The sequence below is a fragment of the Vespa mandarinia genome, chromosome 10 (genome assembly GCF_050613455.1).
Source record: "Vespa mandarinia isolate Hongniang chromosome 10, ASM5061345v1, whole genome shotgun sequence".
Taxonomy (NCBI): domain Eukaryota; kingdom Metazoa; phylum Arthropoda; class Insecta; order Hymenoptera; family Vespidae; genus Vespa; species Vespa mandarinia.
The window spans coordinates 4144448-4166456 of NC_140819.1; the positions used below are offsets into that span (position 1 = coordinate 4144448).

The 22009-nt window shown below is 34.1% G+C and overlaps 1 protein-coding gene across 1 annotated transcript; it reads left to right on the forward strand.

Annotated features, from left to right (window-relative positions):
• The first annotated feature begins 145 nt into the window (after positions 1-145).
• LOC118446177 (uncharacterized) lies at positions 146-18847 on the forward strand. Its single transcript, XM_085659818.1, has 8 exons — positions 146-336; positions 804-916; positions 3624-4019; positions 9407-9640; positions 10014-10508; positions 18013-18136; positions 18283-18369; positions 18464-18847. Exons 1-5 carry the CDS (start codon positions 146-148, stop codon positions 10376-10378), a joined length of 1299 nt encoding a protein of 432 aa, XP_085515944.1. The 3' UTR covers positions 10379-10508; positions 18013-18136; positions 18283-18369; positions 18464-18847.
• The last annotated feature ends 3162 nt before the right edge of the window (positions 18848-22009 follow it).

Genomic DNA, 22009 nt, shown 5'->3' on the forward strand with positions numbered 1-22009 from the left:
ATTTTTGTCATAAACGATTTCTTTAAAATGACAGTATATACATCTGTAATTTACGATTCGGTAATAAACAAAATAATATTATAATTTTTTTTTTCAGTATATACTATTTTAACTAAATATAAATTAATAGGCTTAAATCAAAATCATGTGCTTTTCAGACGAGAGAAATTACACGGATCGTTGCCGATATCGATTTGGTCCTTTGATCGCCGACCGTTTCCGATGCCTATGTAAACCTCCAAAGTGGCCTTACCATCAATTTGACCAGGGTCGATTTCGGGAAACACAGGGATTACCGATACCACGCCTACAAATGGAATCGGATCTCGTTGAAATGTGAATAAAAGATAAATCACTTTAGTTAATTCATTTGCATTAGAAATTAACATTTCGCTTTTCCAGCTTATCTCTCTTTAATTCAAACATAAAAAGCTTAATTAATTATACGACCATTAGGATTGATTCCATAGTAAGAAGATTCGCATAATGTGTTCTATATTATAACTAGGTAATCAATTATGAGAAAATCGGTTTATCGGTAATTCGGGACGTCTTGATCGATCTAACGTCGTTTTTATGTTCCTTCATCGAAACTCAATTCGCAAAGAGAGAGGGAGAGAGAGAGATAGAGGGTGGGGGAAGAGAAAGAGAGAGAGAGAGAGATAATGCCTCTGAGCTCTCTCTTTCTCTCTCTCTCTCTCTCTCTCACCCTCTCTCATCTCTCCAAATCATAGACAAGGTGGATGCAAGGAGAACTCTCGAAGCATTTGCGAGCCGGTGCGCAGATTGATTCGGTTCGGCTAAACCGCTGCCGCGCCGTTGCTTCGATTCCCGCCACCCCCTTCTCTGCTTTCGACGATCCTCGCAAGGGGTGCCGGTGCTATCCAGAGCCCCGATTTTCTGCCGGCGAGTCGCGGTGAGGAAGGGTGTTTACTCAAGACACGACAATTCATTACGTAATTGAATTGAATGAGGCCTCTCCTCCTTCCACCCCTCAAATCCAACCGACCGCCCTACTACCTCTACCAACGCTATACGAGCTCCCTCTACGTCCATGGTTTTACGTGTATGCGTACATGTATGTACCGTATAGAGATAGATGGCGTTAGTGAGGGGATGAGGTTTATTCTAGCAGTAGCAACAGTAGCAACACAACACACATACACACATACACACATGCATATACACATACACATACACACACACACACACACAGGGACGTGTGCATGCTCGCGCATTCGCCGGCTGTGGGGTATGCTAGCAACCGAATTAAACGATTAGTTAAACTGATTTCGAGTTAGGTGAATGAATAAGTAATCGGATTTCTCGTTAAGGTAATCGCATTGCGCCCTGATTGGCTCCGTCTGCCTGCGTTTATAAGCCATACCCTCTCTCGCCCTACCATTTCGACCTCCCTCCTGATCCTCTCTCTTTTACCCCTCTCACTCTCACTCTCTCTCTCTTTCTCTTTCTCTCTTCCTCTTCCTATCTCACCCTCTCGTTCTCAGGATGCACGTTGTCGGACCACGCGTACGCCTTTTTCCCCCTCATTTCCCTCGCGTATCTCCTACTCTCTTTCTCCTTTACCACTTGTCCAACTCGAATTTTCTTTATTTTTCAATCCGAAACTATTTCTCTTTGGTATTCTTCGTTTTTCTTCGTCGATCACCTTTTTTTATTTTAACATTTTTTCTATGTTTACTCGTATTGTCCATTTTATACTAATTTTTTTCTTTTCTCTCTATCTCTCTCCCCCCTCCCTGTCTCTCTCTTTCTCTTTTTTTTTTACCTTGAACTACACGCAATATAATGAATAAGTTCATATATCTATACACGTGTCTACGTGTACAGTTACTCATGATACTCTACGTTTACAAGTTTTCCTTTTTATCTATTCGCCAACTTCATTCATTCGCTTCTCTCTTTTCCCTCCTCCGCCTCTTCCCCTTTATTTATCCATCTTTATCCAATCTCCGTGTCTATATCTATTCGATGAGATGTCGTTCTCTACGAGCCGACGATGTGCCGAGCATGTTTGCCCGAGCAATTACATTCCCGAACGCAATCCCATTTAAATATTGCCGAGTTTGGTGCTGGCAAACAGGGGGACGCATCGTAGTACAGGGTCGCAATCGAGATTCGATTCGATGTAATATGCGTGTCGTTTTTCTTTACGATCATTGCGAATATCCTTTTTTTTTTTTCTTTTTTTTTTTTTTTTTTTTTAATTTAAACAAGAGAATATTGGATTATTTGTAAATTAATAAATATTTGAGAATATGATTTAGGACAATAATGTTTTTATATTCTAACATGTTGTTTTTTATAAATGAGAATTTTAATAATCTATATTATTTAATTTTTATCCATATTAAGAATAACATCAATGTTATTATAGATGTAACAATAATTATAGATATCAATAGAATTATTTTATAATCGAAAAAAAATTCGGCAGAACGAAGATATAGAAAACGAGACGCGCGGCCCTGAAGGTGCGATTTGCACCTAGGAGAAGAGGTGAGAGGGTAAAAGAGAGATGGGAGAGGGTCGAGAGAACGCGCTGTTGGGGTTTTCGGATGCGTTAGGAAACTTAGGAAGGGAGGAGGAGAAGGAGGAAGATGAGGAGGAGGAAGGGATGCAAAGGGCGAGAGTAGTTTGAGGGTGCACGAATGCTAATGAGGGGAGTGGTGTCTTGCTAAGAGGAGATAGGTTCAGAAGAGGGAGATTGTAGGTAGGGGTAGAAGAGGGTGCGCTTTGGTGGGCGTTAACTGGTGCCGCCCATTTCAAGCCTGATTGGTCGCCGTTCGAATGGCGTCCTGGGGGTGCGTGCCATCTCGATGGTTGGTATTTGGACCGATAGGAAAACTGAGAGCCGCCTTCGTACCTACTTCGTACCCGCCACAACGTCTAACCCCCTTCGGTGTCTACTCTCGCGAGTGAACTCGCGAGTGAGCTCGCTCGCGAGCGAGATACGAGTCTTGTCTTCTCGATAATGGAGCAACTTGCCCAGTTTGTCTCCAAGAGTTTCCAAGAGAACGCGACCGCGTCGTTACCCGTCGTTGTCGTCGACGAGGACACTAGCACTCAACTTGGATTCGTCAGGAGTAACACCGAACGCGCACCCTCTACCCGCATCACCCTCAGTGTCGCGCATCTTCTTGGTGATGACAACGGAAATGAATGCCGTATGTCTCTCTCTCTCTCTCTCTCTTTTTCTTTCATTGCCGCTCTCTCTTTTTTTCTCTTTTATTATCCTTTGTTTACTTTCCTATCTCCTTCTTTGAGCTAGGAGAAGATCTCATATATGAGAGAGATAAGGTTTAGTGGAAAGGATCCAGTGTATACGCGAGTGATAAATATCGTGCTTCGTAGAAAAAGGTGTCCCTGTCGATATGTGTTTATGGTGTTCCAGGGATCTAAGTTTCGGATATAATGGCATTATCATCTCGATCCTTTCCTATGTGTATTTTCTATACGTTTGTTTACTTATGCTTTATGATCTATACCTATATTCATATACCTACATACCGTTACACGGTATTAATTAATCCGAGAAAAGAAATATAATTGTCGGTTAGATCGAACAAATCATTTATAATTGAACGCGAAACGTTCTCCAGATGGAAAGTCGGCGAATCGGGAGTCCAGTCAGGAGGGTAATCAATCCAATATCGAAGTTGGTAACGTTGAGGAGCCGCCATCACCGGAAACTCGATTGCAACCGGAAGATCTCTCCGTTGCGACAAAGATCAAGGACGTGGTTAAGGAGGTCAAGGCCAGCACGGATAACGTCTCACCTCTCAAAACACCGGAGTTGAAGTTGTCCGTACGAAAACTTTTGGGTTGCAGTCCCTCACCTCCCCCAATCACGAGAGATCGATCAGCTAGTCCAGAAAATTGCACGGAATCAAAAAGCCGAGTCACCAGTGCCGACGTTAAAACGATCATAAACGACTCAAAATTAACCTCGCAAGTTGCTAGATCATTGGTCCATAATCAGGAGGAAGCTACCAAAGGTGAGAGTAATTTATTGTTTTAATTGATCTTGAATATATATATATATATATATATATATATATATATATATCTTCTTTCACGCATACACCTAATTCACACACACATTAATAATGTTTGTTTTTTTTTTTAATAATGAGCTATTGGTTAATTGTAAGATCAATTAATCTATATTTGAAGAAATAACGATACGAAGGAAGACACTTCGATTATTATTTCCGACGTCCATCCAACGTTTATTTTTTCTCTATCATCGCGAAGACAAAAACACTGAGGTCAAAAGCCTTTGCTCAAATACGACGTGTATCTGACATGTATCGTGGAGGGGTTCGATCTTCGTTTATAATTCAGGACGTCGTCTGATAAAGCTTCCAAGTGATAGGGTATACGCTGACCGTTCAAAATGTAACGATCATTGATTTCCGACACGTGCCAACTCTTTCTTATTTCTCTTTTGTAAACCACAATTAGATCCACAAATGATTATCGATTTGATCTTTCGAGTGATCAAGTACGATCGATGATGATCCGCCATATGATATATCATCATAAAAAATTAAATATTTCTTAATTAAATAATTTAAGAGAGATCAAGCACGTTTCATTATTATAATATATCAATGAAGTACTCATATCATTTATATAAAATTCACACAATTTATACGTACGAGTTAATGCTTATCTTTAATTATACAAAATAGTTAGAGACAATAGTACGTACCTCATATAGAATCAATCCCATTACTTTTTTCCAATACAAGTTTTCTCTTATTAGGCACAAATTTGATCACGATCATAGGGATATACAAAAACACTGTTAAGCGTGTTCATTCTTTTTTTTCTTTTTTTTGCTCTTCTCCTCCTTTTTCACAAAAAAAAAAAAAAAAAAAGAGAAATTAAGTTGTAAAATTCGACGTCCGATCATTCCTCCCTATACGGTCAAACGAGGAATACACGGGTTCGCACGTTTATAACTCGATATCGGTCGGCGGGTAAAGTCGGCATAAATTTATGGTTTAATATGCGGGTGGCCGTGTTGGTCGTGTACGCCCCCTAAAAGTCGTAGACGTTATGCTCTCTCGCATGGAAACGCGTATCCGTCGGACGTGTATTTCTCCGGGGCCCATAACTTTCCCCGATTAAGCGCAAATCAAAAAGCAATCTGCCGAGCCCCGGCAACCATCGGAGGCGCGAAAGTAAAATCATAAATATCCGCGCGGAAAAGGAGAGCCGGTCTGGTACGTAAGGAAAGAAGAGAACAGTGGGGGGAATTATTGGGGAAAAGTCCTGGAAGGAGGGGGCGGTGGGGGATGAGTTGGTGAAGATGAAGGGTGAGAGAGGAGGTTGACGTGCGCGCGCTTAAAGTGCCGCAGTAGATCAGCTCGTCTGACCATCGCTAGGGAAAATTGCACGTCCGATTCTAGTATCGAGTTCGATCACTGAATCACGATGTTCACGGCGATAAACTTTGGGAGATTGAAATTCCCCTGATGGAAGCAATGCGACTCTCTCTCTCTCTCTCTCTCTCTCTCTCTCTCTCTCTCTCTCTCTCTTTCTCTCTCTCTCTTTCTACTCATTCGACGATATTGTGCTTTGTGTATTTCATTTGCTTTTGATTTTTTTTTTCATTTTTCTTGAATGTCAGAATGAACGATACCGGTAGTTATGAATTGAAAAACGCTTACATCGAGATGTTTTTTGTTTTTTTCTTTCGTTTTTCTTTCTTTTTTTTTTTTTTTTTTTCTTTTAAAAAGAATTCCTTTATACAGGAGTATTGTAGCTCTTGTAGTTCTCTTAAGTACACTTAAGCGTATAGTTTGTAGAAATACAAGATTTAATTGTACTTCTTATTATTGATATCCTCTATGGGATATTCGCCAATGGAATTGTGATACAGAATATATATGCTACTTTAGCAATCTCTATGGAGTGCAAACTATGGTTAGAATATATCAAGTAAAAAAGTGAACATAAAATATAAATACTTTTGTACGAATTGACACGATATTGAGACATTAGAGAAGACACGTTGAATTATGAAGTATCACGTAAGTATTTATTTATGATACCGACACTAACACACGTTTACGTCGGGATAACTGTTAACAAACGGCGAGGGTTAGAGAGTTTATCCCGTTTAGGCCTTTCTCCGCCTAATAACCGAAATATCTCCGATTCGTTTCGTCGAGAAAAATACACAACGAAGGCGAGGCTTCACCAAAATAGAACAAGTTGAAATGGTGCCTTCGATATCACTGACTCAAGAGCAAGAGGGCAGCGCTTTTGGTAATCGAATTAGCCGACCCTTCGTGTCCGAGTGTGATTGCTTCGGTTCTTTCGCGAGGGTTAAACTGTAGTCTTCTCTTTCCTTCCCTTACGTTACGAGACCGCTGATCATACAAGGAGTCTATCGGATTCTTCTAAAATCATTAATTTTTAATGAATTTCAATATTAGCATTCTTAACAATTCAAACTTCAAATTTAGATCTATATATAAGGGATATTTCGAATATAACTAGTCAAATTTTGATAACATAATTTCATATATATATATAAAAGTGTAAATATATGTGAGTATATAAAAATATAGGTATAATAAAAATAAAAAATCACGACAATTTTATTACGAGTAATAAATAATTTCATAATCTCCGTCTCCAACCTCTGTTAATTCTAATTTTTGGACTTGGCTCTACTGAAATTGTTATTGTTTGGATTTTCGAAAAAAAAAAAAAAAAAAAAAAAAAGAAAAAAAATCCAATATGGTTCTACTTCGCGATTAAACTTCGTCGTTATCGAGAAAAACGAGGAATGACTCTGTACGTAAAAGGGATGTAACGCTTGCGAGAGACATTCGTGGCTGGGGTGGACAAAAAGAGGGTGGGGCCGTAAACCACGCGAGTTATTTTGCGAGGAGGGATTTTAAACCGCTGTACATATGGATGCGGGCTTTCCTACGGCAGGGTTCCGATTGGATTACGTAGCTATGCGTTAATTGATTAAAGTGCTATACGCATTGCCGTATGGTAGCCATTTTCGAGGCGCGCCTGCGTATCATTGAAAATACTACGAATCTCTGTCACGTTTTTTTTTTTTTTTTTCATATCACACAAATTAATCAATTTTACTATCCTTCGGTTTTCATGGCCAACAACAAACATTCTATTTCTAGAAATCGAATCGTGACAATCTGATAGTTCTTTATTTTCTTAATTTATATATTTATATTTTTAGTTAATTATAAAATAAAAATGCTAATTTCGAAGAATTAGAAATATGTTCTGATGATGATGATTATTATTATTATTATTATTATTATTATTATTATTATTATTATTATTATTATTATTATTAATAACTGTATTATATGGAAATCTTTAATGAAATTTTGAAATAATACAAATTTCTGCAAATAATTAATATGAGAAATAGATAATATATTTATATTTGTACTATGTTATAAGTATTATTATTCCAATAGTATTATATTATGATATAATATATGTTATATAATAGATACTAATACTTTATATATATATATTTATTATTATAACATATAATATTATGAGTACATGATATATAAAATTTATTATGTATTGTATTTTATTGGTAAATATGACATTGTTATTAATATATATTTTAAAAGAAAATAACTGTTTTGAAACAATATTATTGATTAAGAATTAATAATTTGAATATCGTCGGAGATGATTGAACGTATGATATTCTCGAATCGAAGTCATAGAGAGCCGTTTTCACTTGAGAAATTCCATCGGACAGATGGAGAAAGCCAAGAAGAGGGTGATTAAGGTGGGAGAGTTGGTCGTAGAGATCGTAGGGTAAGAGGGTAAAGGAAAGAAGAGGTGACTAACGACCCCCTATAAGACTGCGTAGCTCACCACTTTGCTAAATTATATAAATCACATCCCCTTCGTCAAGCGGCTCTTACGAGAGGCGCTTAATCCTCCCCCGAGCTCCACCCACAACCCTACGTCGAAGCAACTCCCCGAGTTCCCATCGGCCAACACCTCTCGAGAGTTGTACCGTAGTTACTTTACATTAAGCACCCATTAATTAATTCGTATACTTCCTTTATTATCGGCATGTCTCTTTAACTCGCGGCATCGCATTACAATTCTCATTTTACAAATTTTCTCGGTTTCATTCATGATACAATTTCTTCCTTTGATTTCATTATGATCAATATGAAATTATATGATTTTATTATGATCAATCATAATAAAAAAATATTGAGATATTTGATATAAGAATGATTATTATTAAATTATTTTTGGTTCTAAGAAAATAACAAGGTCTGATATAAAAATAATGCTGATGATTACTAAATTATTTTTCTTCTAAGCAAATTTTTTAGGCATTGATGTACATATATTAATATATATATATATATATATATATATATATATATATATCATATAATTTGTTTCTAATTGTAAGACATTCAAAGGATATGACTCGTCATTTTATGTAATTATCTCTTTGATAAACACTCTATAGTCAACTCGCAATTGACCTCATTTTTTTGTACAACTATATCAATGTATAATTTACATTCTTGTTGACCTTTACCTTACGCATAAAGGAGTATATATTGCTCGATAATACTGTAACGTAAAGACATATAAATTTTCACGGGTGTTCGAACTTGGCGAATAATTCGCGAAAAGTCATAATTCGTGAAGAAGGATGAAGAGAATACTTCGAGAAGATGGTCTTACTAATGTCAGCTAATAACAAGTTCTTCTCGACGTATGATTTGAATAAGAATATCGTAAGGTTAGCAAAATTTATGTTGATGGCGTGCAGACCGACATCAATGACCCATGAAAGATCTGAAAGATCAATTTCGAATTCCCTTGTGTTTTTTCTAGCCTCGTTGCATTAATTATATCCAAGGTATCCAAGGAAAACGAGGAAAACATCGATTCTGTTTAGAATCGTGATTGTTCTTTCGATCGTAATTAACAAAATAAGATTTGTCAAATATCGTCATCGATGTTATAATATTAGATTTGATTAATAAATAATTTCAGAATTTTTTATATATATATATATTTTATATCCAGATAAACATTTAACTATAGTATTTCATTCATCTTTATTTATTATAGTATTTCAACATCTTATAAATAAAGAAATGGTAGTATAGTATTGGTTAATAAGTAATGTGAAAGATTTAACATTAATATTTCATTAAGTATTTTACATCGTAATAAACAATAATGAATATTATATTATTTTGTTGTAATATACTGAAAATTGCTCAATAAGTTATTTCGAAATTTTCATTAAAGAATACTGTTTATTTAAATAGAAAATCTTGAAAATTTCGAAATTACTTATTTATCAACTCCATATAATATTCAGGGTCAAATTGCCGTGGAAATGGTAATGGAAATGGCAAGCAGAGAAGATCACGAACGAATTTCACTTTGGAGCAACTCGCTGAATTGGAGAGGCTCTTCGATGAAACTCATTATCCGGATGCGTTTATGAGAGAAGAACTCAGTCAGAGACTTGGACTAAGCGAAGCACGAGTACAAGTTTGGTTTCAGAATCGTCGTGCAAAATGCCGCAAACATGAAAGTCAGTTACACAAAGGTGAGAAATCACCTAAATTTTTATTATGCGATATGAACATTCACTTTGTTTAAAGTAATTTGATTTGGAGTCGATAAATATTTGGTTTAATTTTCTTAATTTTTTTTTTTAAGATTAAAATTTTGTCGTTTTAATAAATTTTATGAAATCTTTGGATCAGACGCAATTAAAAATGTTATTATCTTATAATATATCATGTAACTTTAAAATCATACAATTAGAATAGATTACAAAATTAATTGTTAATTTATATCCCATGATTAATATTCGTTAAATTTATATACAGGAAAAAATGAAGTTATAGAAAGTTATTCCAAAATCATCGATCGACTTTGCATTTAATAATCGAAATTCTAATTCTATATTCGAAAAGAAGGTGTTGCAGGTGGTATGGTGCTGGCACCACGAAGTCCACCGACGACATTGGAACCGTGCAGAGTGGCACCTTATTTGCCAGCTCTTAGACTTCATCCACCTGGAAGTAACGTAAGCGCTGCAGCCGCAGCAGCCAGTTCGGCATTCGATCCAGCTGTTCTCCATTATGCCGCGGCAGGTGGTCTTTTTTGTTTACCACCACCACCACCACCTCCACCGACATCCTCGAATCATCCTCATCCATTAAGTCTAGCTGCTTCTTTAGCTGCAGCCGCGGCACGTTCAAAGAACAGCAGCATCGCTGATCTCAGGCTGAAAGCTAGGCGACATCAAGAAGCCCTTGGACTCGATAGGCCAGCGTAAACGATCTAATCAATGATCGATGACGATGATGATTACGTTGGACGATCGATAATGATTATTCGATACTTAACAACGAACATGAGTCGTGAACGGATGTGTATATCGATAAAGAAACAACACCAACTTGTTCGTAAGTATCATGAATTATCTTCAACGATCGAGCTTTTTTGATTGATCGATCAAAAGAGATTGGCAAGCACCAATCATCGTTTTCCAAGACGCGATATTGTACGTCGATGATACACTCCGACGGAAAGGACGCTGACCTCCTATCGATTGCATTATGGTATACGCTTATCGTATTGTCTTCTCATGCGATGGTTCCACCATTATACTGGTTTTAACGATACCTATTGTAATCTATATGTTTCTCTAACATACATAGTTTGCTGTATGTGATACTATTAAAATTCGGTTTTTATAAAAATTCTTATATCTCTTTTTCATCGTGATATAGTTGAATACTTTATTTTTCTTTTTAATCTTTTTAGATCATAATTTGGATCATACTGTCCTGGAAAGTGATCTAAATATATAAAAAATAAAATTCTTCCTACGAGTCATCTATAAGTTTTTCCGTGCGACGAATAACGCTTGTTTAGATTATTGTTCGAAAAAAAAACAACGAAAAGAAATATCATATATATACATATATATATATGTATAATATATACCATAGAAGATTCCTTTCTATCTATTTGAGTTTAATCTATCAGATAAAAATAACAAGAAGTTCAGGGGTGTATAATTTTAACGAATTATAATGCTTTATTTCACAATATGAGAATAACAAGATTGATATCAATTTTTTTGTTTATCTTTATAAGTTACAATCCTTTATTTACATAAAGATCTTATATCTCTTATAATTTTGATTATTTTTTATTGTGCACAGGCAAATTGACATTTGAATACTATTTAAAAATAATCTTTATATCAGTGAATAAATCACATCGGTATACATTTCTCGAGATTTAATATTTTTTTTTTTATTTTATATAAAATTAGAAACTTTCTATTGCTTCTTTATACATATTATCGTATTAAAATGAAATAAAGAAAGTTTCTTACAGGAATTAATTATTATCTCTATTTATAATTAAATACAAATAAGAAAGAAATATCATGCAAGTACGATTACGTAATTTACTTCAAATGTTAATTGCCCCAATATTTAAATACGAAAAAAATAATTTCATTCAAATAGATCAGTAGATAACTACTATTAGTATTTTCAAATGTCTAAGAAAATACATATGTTTTTTGCGTTAAAAAAAAGAAAACAAAAAAATTTATTCTAAATAAATCGTGCGCTATGTCGTAAGATTACTATGCATATACATAAATATAAACAATCTTGATTGTTCAAGTATTATTACTGTTCAATCAGAATCTTACAATATTTTATGTCATGAATTTTGTTTTTTTGTTCTTTTTTTTTTTTTGTTTACAGTATCAATTATAAACTTTTGACTTTGATATTATTCCCATTTATGTTTCTGATAGCGTCGAGAGATACATAGTAAACGATCGAAAGCCGTAACGCGAATCCAGTATAGTCTTTATGGATCGGTCGTCCGAGTAGTAGAACGTAAGACATAATTCTTGGGGATGATTCACTGGTGGTGGGTGGGTGGACGTTGGACGAGTAAGTTCGTCCTCGAGCATTTTCACTATCCTCAGACACCAATCGGTGGTGGTATAGTTGGCGGTGATGTTACGATGGTGTTATACAGTTGTAGTGGTAGTGTTAGCTTCGGGGATGGTGGCCAGTAGCATTGCTGTCGGGACGCTAATGCAATAACGCGATGCTACACGGATAAATCAAGACGGGCGGACCGTCCCGCCAGTAGCGTAACTATGTAATCGCGTTACCCTCTAACTCCCTAGGGCGCCGTTATCGTCTCAACCGTGTACCCTATCCGGGACATTGAGTGGGGTGTGTCCTTAAAAAATCCTATCTATCGTTACGTTTTAACGAAAAACAAAGATACTTAATAGATGGCGCAAGTCTTTCAAGATATTCAAACTATTAAGCGGGAATTTGTTAAATGGTTAAAGAACAGACCTGGAAGGTGGAAGGATAATAAATATCAGTAATAAATTTGTTAATTTTATCATCACAAAAGCTAAATATTATTACGTAGAAACGTTCTATCCTTTCTATAAGATATAAAAAATATAATTTCTCTTTTATTCAACTTTAATATCAAATGAAGTTATTCTTATCGGTTCTAATGTAGTATAGTTCGATCAAAAAATTTGTACATCGGTACGAATTCTTAATTATTAATAATTCGAATATTGATATGAATATCTAAAGTCGATATAATTTCGATGATGCGTATTTAAAATATAATATGTCCATTGTATTGATCTAGAGAAAACCAAACAAGGAATTCTCTAGTCCATATAATCGCTTAAGCTTAATTTTAATTAGAATAGCGTCGACTTAATTTTTAACTTACGTACGCGCTCTCGAATGATCCGCGTTGAATCGTCACCAATTACAAAATCCCCACGGACGAGCAGCAAACGAGAGGAGCTTGTGAAAGGAAGGGAGGAAACAAAGGACAAGCCTGGTGGCCTTTCTCATACTCCTCTCTTCTTCGTTTCTTTCTCTCCGTTCCCTTCCTCCCACTACCTTTTTTACGATTTTTTCGCTGGAGAACACCGCGAGTAAAATAAAATAAAATAAAATAAAATAAAATAAAATAAAAATAAAAAGAAGAAAAAAGAAAAAAAAGAAAAGAAAAGAAAGGAGAAAAGGAAGTCGTAGAGAGGAACTCGAGGATAATTCCGAGGGTTTGTTGAAGAAAAAGTGAGAGGATCGTCGTAAAAAGAGGGAAAAAGAGTAGGCGAAGAGGGTAGGTTGATGAGGAAGTAAGAGAGGGAGAAGAGATAAGCGAGCGCGATACCTCGCTTATTCTAATCCGAGTTTTAAGAAGTTTTTTTTTCCCCTCCCGTTACTCGTAAATTGGCCGTCGTTTGTCCGCCGCCAAGGGGTCGGCCCTGGCGTGATTCGAACGACCAAATTCACCCTCTCTTCGTCTCTTGTCCTTCGAGAAAAGGACTTTTCTGTCTTTCTCCTTTTTTTTTTCTTTCCTTATTTCTTTTAAACTTTCTAACGATTTATCGAACGAATTGTTCGAATCGTTGATATCCACCACAGTTAGAAAAGAAATTAGAACGCAAAAATGATAGTAATAGATAATAAAACGTGGGGGAGTTAAAATGCTATTCATCTCGTGGTGTCGACTACCTAACTGCGAAATAATGTCTCGCTAGAAACGGGCAACATCATCAATTATCATACCCTTCGTTCGAAACGGACAACTAGCGCCATAGCAAGAACAATCGGTGAACGACAAAAGGAGGGGTCGAAAGAAGAAGGGACTTCGCGGTTTGTTTGGTGGTCGTCTTTTTGTCCGCAACTCTCTTGTTATATCTCATTGAGTTAACGATATAATGTTTTTAATCGATTTGACATTATGTATTATATATTCGCGATTTTTCTTAAAATCTACGAACGAAAAATTAGAGTTCATTGTATTGGGTTGGTGAATAAACGATGATAGAATTTTCATTGAAAAATATCAAATACAAATTTAGACATAAAATATTGAAAATTTCACATTACTTATTTGCCTACCCGATATATGATACATAAGGTCTAAGAAAGATTTCTAAGAAAAATTTACAAATCTATTTTATATGTTTATAAATTCAGGATACAATCTGAAGAATCTTTTCTTTTTTTCTTTTTTACATATGTTAATACTCTCAAGTATTTAATTAGGGTTATTTACTATGTTAAATCATTTAAAATATACACGACTCCTCTCTTACTGTTAGTGAGTTCAAAATATGTCCATAAATTTGTCGAATTTAGAGAATTATATCTGTATATATTAGATTAACTAAATCAAATGTAGATATATCAGAGAAATTCGTTTAAAAAACGACGAACGAATACCTTTAGATTATCAACAATTTGTTCGTTTGACGTATGTCAAAGCAGATAATTTACAAGATAATCAATCGGTTAACCGAGCACACACAGATAGGACGTAGCATACGTATTAGATACATACAAACGTGTAATGAAAATCGATTTGGTTTTGTACTCCAAACGAGTTGTACAAATCGTGGAATACGATCGATTCTGTAATGTCGATACGCTTTCGAGATAGAGAAAGAAAATGTAAATACTATTGTCGGCAGGGAATAAAATGAATTAGGAGAATCATCGCTACGAATCTCGATTAGAAAAAGATAGATATCTGTTATATCGTGACTGTAAGTTTATGATAACGGATGCTGACAGTACAAGGCAAAATTATATTCCGAACAAAATAAAAGAAAAATGGTAATGAAACTTTTTGTTTCTTTTTCAAAAATTTCCATTAAACAAAATAATTATTTCTTATTTTCTAATGATAATTAAAGATTTTAGCAGATGGTATCATAACTTCAATCACGAAGACATATGTATGTAGGATAAGAGATACGATTATTGGCCACTACATAATAATTAATTTATTTATATAATAATAGCTTAATTTTAATAACAATTTATATAATACTTAATATCAACGCACATGAGTTGAACTTATTCAATATAATCATCGAGGGTAATTAATCGATCCTTCAAAGTCCTGATTCAATCCCCTCCCCCACCCCAAAAAAAAGAAATACAATTTTGAGATAATAAAGATAAACTAAATCTTAAACTTCAGAAGAGAGATTAAGTCAAAGATTATTATATAGTGACCAATGAGGACTCTCTAAAATTTATTTGAATCGAAAACATTTAAAGAGAAACGAAACGAAGAAATATTATTTGAACTTAAGAGGTGAAAACGAATTAAGAAGCAAGCAAGTTCCATGAGATGTGCCATCGAGATAGGATGTTAGCTGGTGAGTGAACTCATCCGAGCTCGTGTTACATTAAATAATAACGTCAGTGATTGCAGCTAGCGAAGGAGTACCGGTGTTAGAGAACGAGGAAGAATGGTAGTGGGAAATATTGTGGATGGTGGGGGATATGGGGATAGGATAGGGTGAAGTGGGAGGGAAGGATTGGGGTAGAAGAGTCGATGGTTGTGCACGAAGGTGGTAGTAGATCGGTGGTGGAAAACGGGGCCTTTACACCCCCGCCAGATATATCATCGCCTGGCAGTTATGTGTGTCATGAATTTTAGATTATCCTTGGATTAGATTAAAGGGCGGGCATGCAGGGGTGCCACGAGCGAGCCACTACCACCACCATCACCTCCACCTCCACCACCACCACCACCACCACCACCACCACCACCATCGCCACCACCACTACTATCGCCACTCTAGAGGCGAAACGAGGCCAGCATTGCCGTCTGAATTATTTCCAAATCTTTCTAACATCCCTTTCGCATTCTTCTCCTCCATCACGTTTTCTTCTACTGTGAAGGAACGACGATTGATTTCCTTCTTCTTTTTCTTTCTTTCTTTTACAAAGAAACAAACGAGATGTGTTGTATTCGAAAAAGAAGAAGAAGGAAAAGAAAAAGGAAAGAAAGAAGAAGAAGAAGAAGAAGAAAGCAAAAGGTAAATCGTTTTCTTATTATCGATTTACCTTTACAGCAAGTAAGTATTCCCTTTTGAGCAAATTCCAAATGTAACACATCGCGCAAAGCGTGAAACTCGTAAACTTTATTTTCCAGGGTGATCATCCAAGCGGAATTCCAGTAGGAATTTAGCTAGTAGGGGTTAACAGGAGCGGATGGAAGTAAAGGAAGAAGAAAGGAAGGGTGGAGAAGAAGTGGCAGAGAAAGAGAGAGAGAGAGAGAGAGGGGGGAGGGAGAGAGAGAGAAAGAGAGTGGGAGAAACGAGGAGCTAAACGGTGTTCCAGCCTTGAACGAATCCGATGCCGAATCAATTCGCGTAATAGTCTAGAGGGTTGGGGGTTATAGAGGGTGCTCGTAGACGTTAAACTGACTGCGTTTAACGTACATTCGATATCTCTTTCTCTCTCTCTCTCTCTCTCTCTCTTTTGGTCCAGCTAGCTAGCCAGCTAACTCACTCTTTCTCTCTCTCTCGAACACATTGCAAGTGGGGTTAGGGGTAGTAAGCTTCGATACGGGCCATTACCGCACCTGTCCCTCAAGTTCGACCGTACGAGAAACGAGGCAAGCTCTAATGAAGAGAAGCAATCACTTAAGCAGGCTCGTATACGTACGTTTTATTCGCGAAAGGAACGCTTTCACGTCTCTCATCCCTTACCTTCAACCCCTAGAAAAAGGATCGAGGAAACATTCCCTCATCCAACGAATTACAAACTGTGTAATATATATATATATATATATATATACACATATGTATATGTGTACCTTGAACGGGATGGTGCAATTTTTGTCCCATCTCGTAATTCCAATTTTCAGATCGTTATCGTCATCATTGTAATCGTTCTTAATAATTTTTTTTTATCGTTTGAATGATGAATAACATTATAAAATGCCAGCATCCTTTATTCTCGATTAAGTAGCGAATGTCTGAACATAATCAAATTGGCAAAAATTTTTATACGAAAAATCTCTTTTTAACAAACGAGCATACAATATTATCTCGTATCAACATAAATGAAAATCTATGATATTTTCAATAGTTAATGCAGACTCTAACGTCAAATGGAAGCATTCGCGTGACACGAGAGGGATATTAATCTTATTCAATCGGGACAAAATTATTAATATACTTTCGATATAATTCGAGAGAAATTGTCATGTTAATTTAATCTGGAAACGCATATGTCTATGTTTTTATCTATCTGTACATACATACATAACATACATACAGCATACATACGTACATACATACATACATATAGAAAGAACCGAGACAAAATTTGTTTCTTTGATCGTGAATAATACATAATAAAAATATGAATAGGATAATAATTAAAAGTTTCACATATCAAATGTAAACTGTTATGTTAATTATCGTAAAAAAAAAAAAAAAAAAAAAAAAAAACATCGTTCGTATAATATATATAGTATGATTCATGTATGTACATATGTACACACATACATACATTCATTCTATTTTAAATGACAATTTGCAATCATCGATTATATCGAAACATGAGTCTCTCGAGTCTTCTTCTTGGATAAAATCAGACATCTTCTTTTATCGTACGTTTCATGTACAAACAACAACGATAAAGTTCTCTATCGTAGCGATAAAAGCGGATAAACGATGAAAGAGGAATTAATCTCACCGATCGCAATTGGATTATTCACAATTACGTGTTACAATACACATTATTGAATATAATAATAATATTAATAATAATGATAATAATAATAATAATAATAATAATAATAATAATAATAATTAATAATATATATTATCCCCAATGTGTGCCCATTCAGCCTTATTTATGATACGCGATGCGATTTTTTCTACAGCAATAACAATGGATTCTTCATTAATCAGCGTACAAAGTGCGTAAGAAATTGTATACTTCCCAAGGTTGACGAGGAGCAGCACCTTTCGTTGCACTTCTTTATTTTTTTTTCTCTCTGTTAATATTCTGTTTCCCCCCTCCCCCTTATTTTCTTTTTCTTTGTTTTTTTTTTCCATTTTATTTTTTACAGACGTTCATCGTCGTTATCGTAAAAAAAAAGGATACAGTCGCTAGATGCAGTCGTACAAACATCCTTGTACTTGTTGTGTCTATCTCATGTACAGAAAAAAGTACTTAAGTTCTAGGCAGTCAAGGTATGCAGCAATAAAAAACAACACTGTGTATTATATATATATACACACACACACACAAATATTTATGTGTATATATTTATAATGAATATATATATATATATATATATATATATATATATATATATATATATTTATAATCTTTATAGCAATCGCGTTTTGACGAAACTGGACGAAGGAATTACTCGGCGCTTGCGAAAGACGAGAGAAAATGAAGAACATGGCAGATATTACAAGTATGCGTAATACAAGTTTCTTTCTCTTTTTTTTTCTTTTTCTTTTTCTTTTTCTTTTCTTTTATGTATGTACGCACGTATTTATACTTTTTAGCATTAAAATTACGACGGAACACTCGTGCCGCAAGGATAGGATAATCAGGTACTAGGAACAGCCCCACAAAGTTCCAATCCTTTGAGAAATTATAAGTTCATCTATTCTTTATCATACTCCAATCGAGAAGTTTTACACAATCTGTAAATGATTGATCTCATTGTACATTGTATCTCTTTTCTCTTTCTTCCTCTGTCTCCCTTTTTTCTTCTTTTTTCATATGATCCTTAGATTTTTTTCTTTATCTTTCATTTATTCCGAGCCATGGGAAGAAGAAATGCATAAGTTATTGGAGCACGATTTATTTACTTTAATATTAATATTATTATTATTATTATTATTATTATTGTTATTGTTATCATATATTAATATTTAACTTGTTCGATTATCGTGCACATTTTTACATGATTTTATTTCAGCATTCTGTAGGACTTCTCGATCGGAATGAAAAATAAAACGTATAGTATAATATACATATGTTTAATTGATTATTTTTTTTTCCTTTTATCGAAGCTGCGCTGATAATAATTTTAATTGTAATTGTAATAATAATAATAATAATTATTATAATAATAGATGATAATATTAAAAATAATAATATTAAAATGATAATACTAACTACTACTACTACTACTTCTATTACTACTGTTATCATTACTAATGATGCTATTATTAATAATAATAATAATAATAATAATAACGATAATAATAATAATAATAATAATAATAATAATAATAATAATAATAATAATAATAATAATAATAATAATAATAATAATAATAATAATAATAAAGTTTGTGATGGTAAATATTTAAAATAATTATAATTAATTGATACACACAACAACAAAATTTATACCTAATATAATAAAAACGCATTTCGTGTGATCTCTCTTTTTTTGTACATATTTTATCTATTTTGAAAAATCTAATAAACACGAACATACTGTTCTTTCGAATCATCTTTAATGTCCAAATAAAGACAAAAAAACGTTTGGACAAAAAAGTGAAAAATTAAGGTATACTTAAAAAAAAAAAAACTTAATCCCAAAGGACAGGAACCCGCTCCAAACACTGCCCGCACGAAACATTACGATTAAATATAATACACAGTATGTAATAATTACACAATAATATAGGATTAATTAAGAAATATTATGTGTTAATAGTTATTTAACCATGCGTATGGCTCAGTCTATTACACTAGTCTCATGCAATAACAACAATAAAGATACAACAATGTATTTACTTGTATTCGTCATTTAATTATTTACTTATTACTCTTTTGTTTTTTTTTGTTGTTTCTTTTTTTTTTTTCAATCATCCCATATATATCCCCATACACACAACCTTTATTACGCTCTACTCTTTGCAATAGAAAAAACTGGAAATTTTAAATATCAATCAACTTTGTTTCACTTTCTCATTACAATATTTAAGATTATGTATAAATAGACAATTTTTTTTCTCACGATACTTCTCATGTTCATTTATAGATTTGTTTTTTATCTTCTTGTTAGAATCTTCTTTGTGTGACAGTATCGAGCATGATAAGCGATCGAAAGCCGCATGATATACATATCTCGACAGGGCCATTACACATAACAATTCGTACACAAACTTTTTAAATTATTCTAACGTGACAAGATGTAATTTTTGACACGTGTCTACTAAATATTACAAATTTTTCTATATTATCGATTGTGTACAGATAAAATTGATTTTCAATTTTTTTCTCTCTTTTCTTTTTTTTTTTGTCTTTTATCTTTCTACCATCGCGACAAGCAAATATGAATAAGTCATCGCTTTTATACTACAGAATTGTATAAAAATATTTAAGCATTTGAGATTAATAGAAATTCAAGAAAAACATTGTATATATTATCGTCGAGATATCCGAGATACGATTTAAAGAATCATTAGAATGATCACGCGTACGAATTTTATTTGATTAATTATAATAATATTAATTGTTATATCTATTATGACATTTTACTCTTTTCTTTCCCTTTTTTTTCCTCTTTTTTCCTCAACGTTTCTGTCGAATCTCTTAAACAATTTTAATTCTAATCAAATTTGTTTTATACAAAGATTTGCTATAAACGATTCTGACGCGATAATACCGTTTGAAATATCAATTGCGTTTAACGTTAAGTGTGTATCTCAGTGTATACATGTATATTTTGAAAATGAAAAGGATATCTTTCCCCTTAAAAGAAAAATAAAAAAATAAAAAAAAAAAACTCTAGTTATTAATCATAGCAGACTCCCCGTCGAGCAGTAACATGTGGCTTGGTTGCTTTATCCCAAGTCCTTATATATATAAGTAATATAAAAAATATTAATATCACAAAAATGGCGCAGGCAGGGCAAGGAAAGGACCAAATTGGGATAAGAATATGGCAATAATTAATTGCCGATTGACAAGCATGGATTAAATCAAGGAGCGGTCACGACCATACAACACATTCTCTACCTTGGGTTCTTTCACTTGCACAGACGAAAAAAGACTGCATATATATAATATATATATACAATATATATATATAATATATATATATATATGTGTGTATGTATGTATGTATAAGATTTCTTATTTTGCATCTGTCGAAATGTATAAAAAGGATAATAAAAGAATTATTATATCAATTTTTTTTTCAGAGGTGCAGGACTCTATGACAGAGCTACATATCTCGGCGCAATATTATCTTTGTAAAATTTCTTCAATTAGGGTTTCCTATTAATCGACGAGCGAAGAATACTAATAGCTCGAGTATTAAAATCCTCTCTCAAAAATAATGCTTGTTCTCTCTCTGGCGTTTACCATACCAAAAATATTATACGTCTTTTAACGTCTCGGTCGCTCACGCGGGTTATTCCTGCCAGTTCCCTTCCTCACCTTCTTCTTTTTATTAATAAACTTCAAAATTTGATTGATAACAGTGACTTGACGATGGTCAGCTTATTTTTCATATTATTCCAGCCCCCTCCCCCCTTTACACATTTAACTTTGGATAGATTATAGAGAGAGAGAGAGAGAGAGAAAAATAAAAAAAAAAAAATATTTGTAGTAAAAGTTCTAAAAATCATTTTTGTTTGTTTGTTTTTTTCTTTCTTTTTTCGAATGCCTTTGCAGCACAATTACATATTCTGATATATAGATATATTAAGTTGTCATTGGTACAGTATTTGTCACAAATTTGGTTTCCTAGAAATTTTGAACGTCGATGGTGAGAGATAAGCGCATCTTGTACAGTAAAAGTGCTCGCTTTTTGAACTGGCCCAATAACGGACTGGAATGACAGTCTGCGCTCGAGTTTAAAAAGATTTTATATACGAAAATTTCAAAATTAACTGGAGAGATCATAATTGAGCACATAAAATTAGTATTGCGATAGATATCACGTCATAGATTCAAAACTCTGTGAACCATTTCTGTAAATCATACCAATGCCCTTTGCAATCAAATAACATTAACTTGAGATTGATATAAGAAAAGATTTGAGAATGACTTATAGCGATAACAAAAACATTGATTCTAAAATG

What these genes read in the sequence shown, in the direction of transcription:
- LOC118446177 (XM_085659818.1), top strand. Translation starts at nt 146, where the DNA reads ATGTGCTTTTCAGACGAGAGAAATTACACGGATCGTTGCCGATATCGA. An exon ending in TTTTCTGCCGGCGAGTCGCG is followed by an intron (nt 917 to 3,623) that starts GTGAGGAAGGGT and finishes AACGTTCTCCAG; the next exon opens with ATGGAAAGTCGGCGAATCGG. An exon ending in TCAGGAGGAAGCTACCAAAG is followed by an intron (nt 4,020 to 9,406) that starts GTGAGAGTAATT and finishes TATAATATTCAG; the next exon opens with GGTCAAATTGCCGTGGAAAT.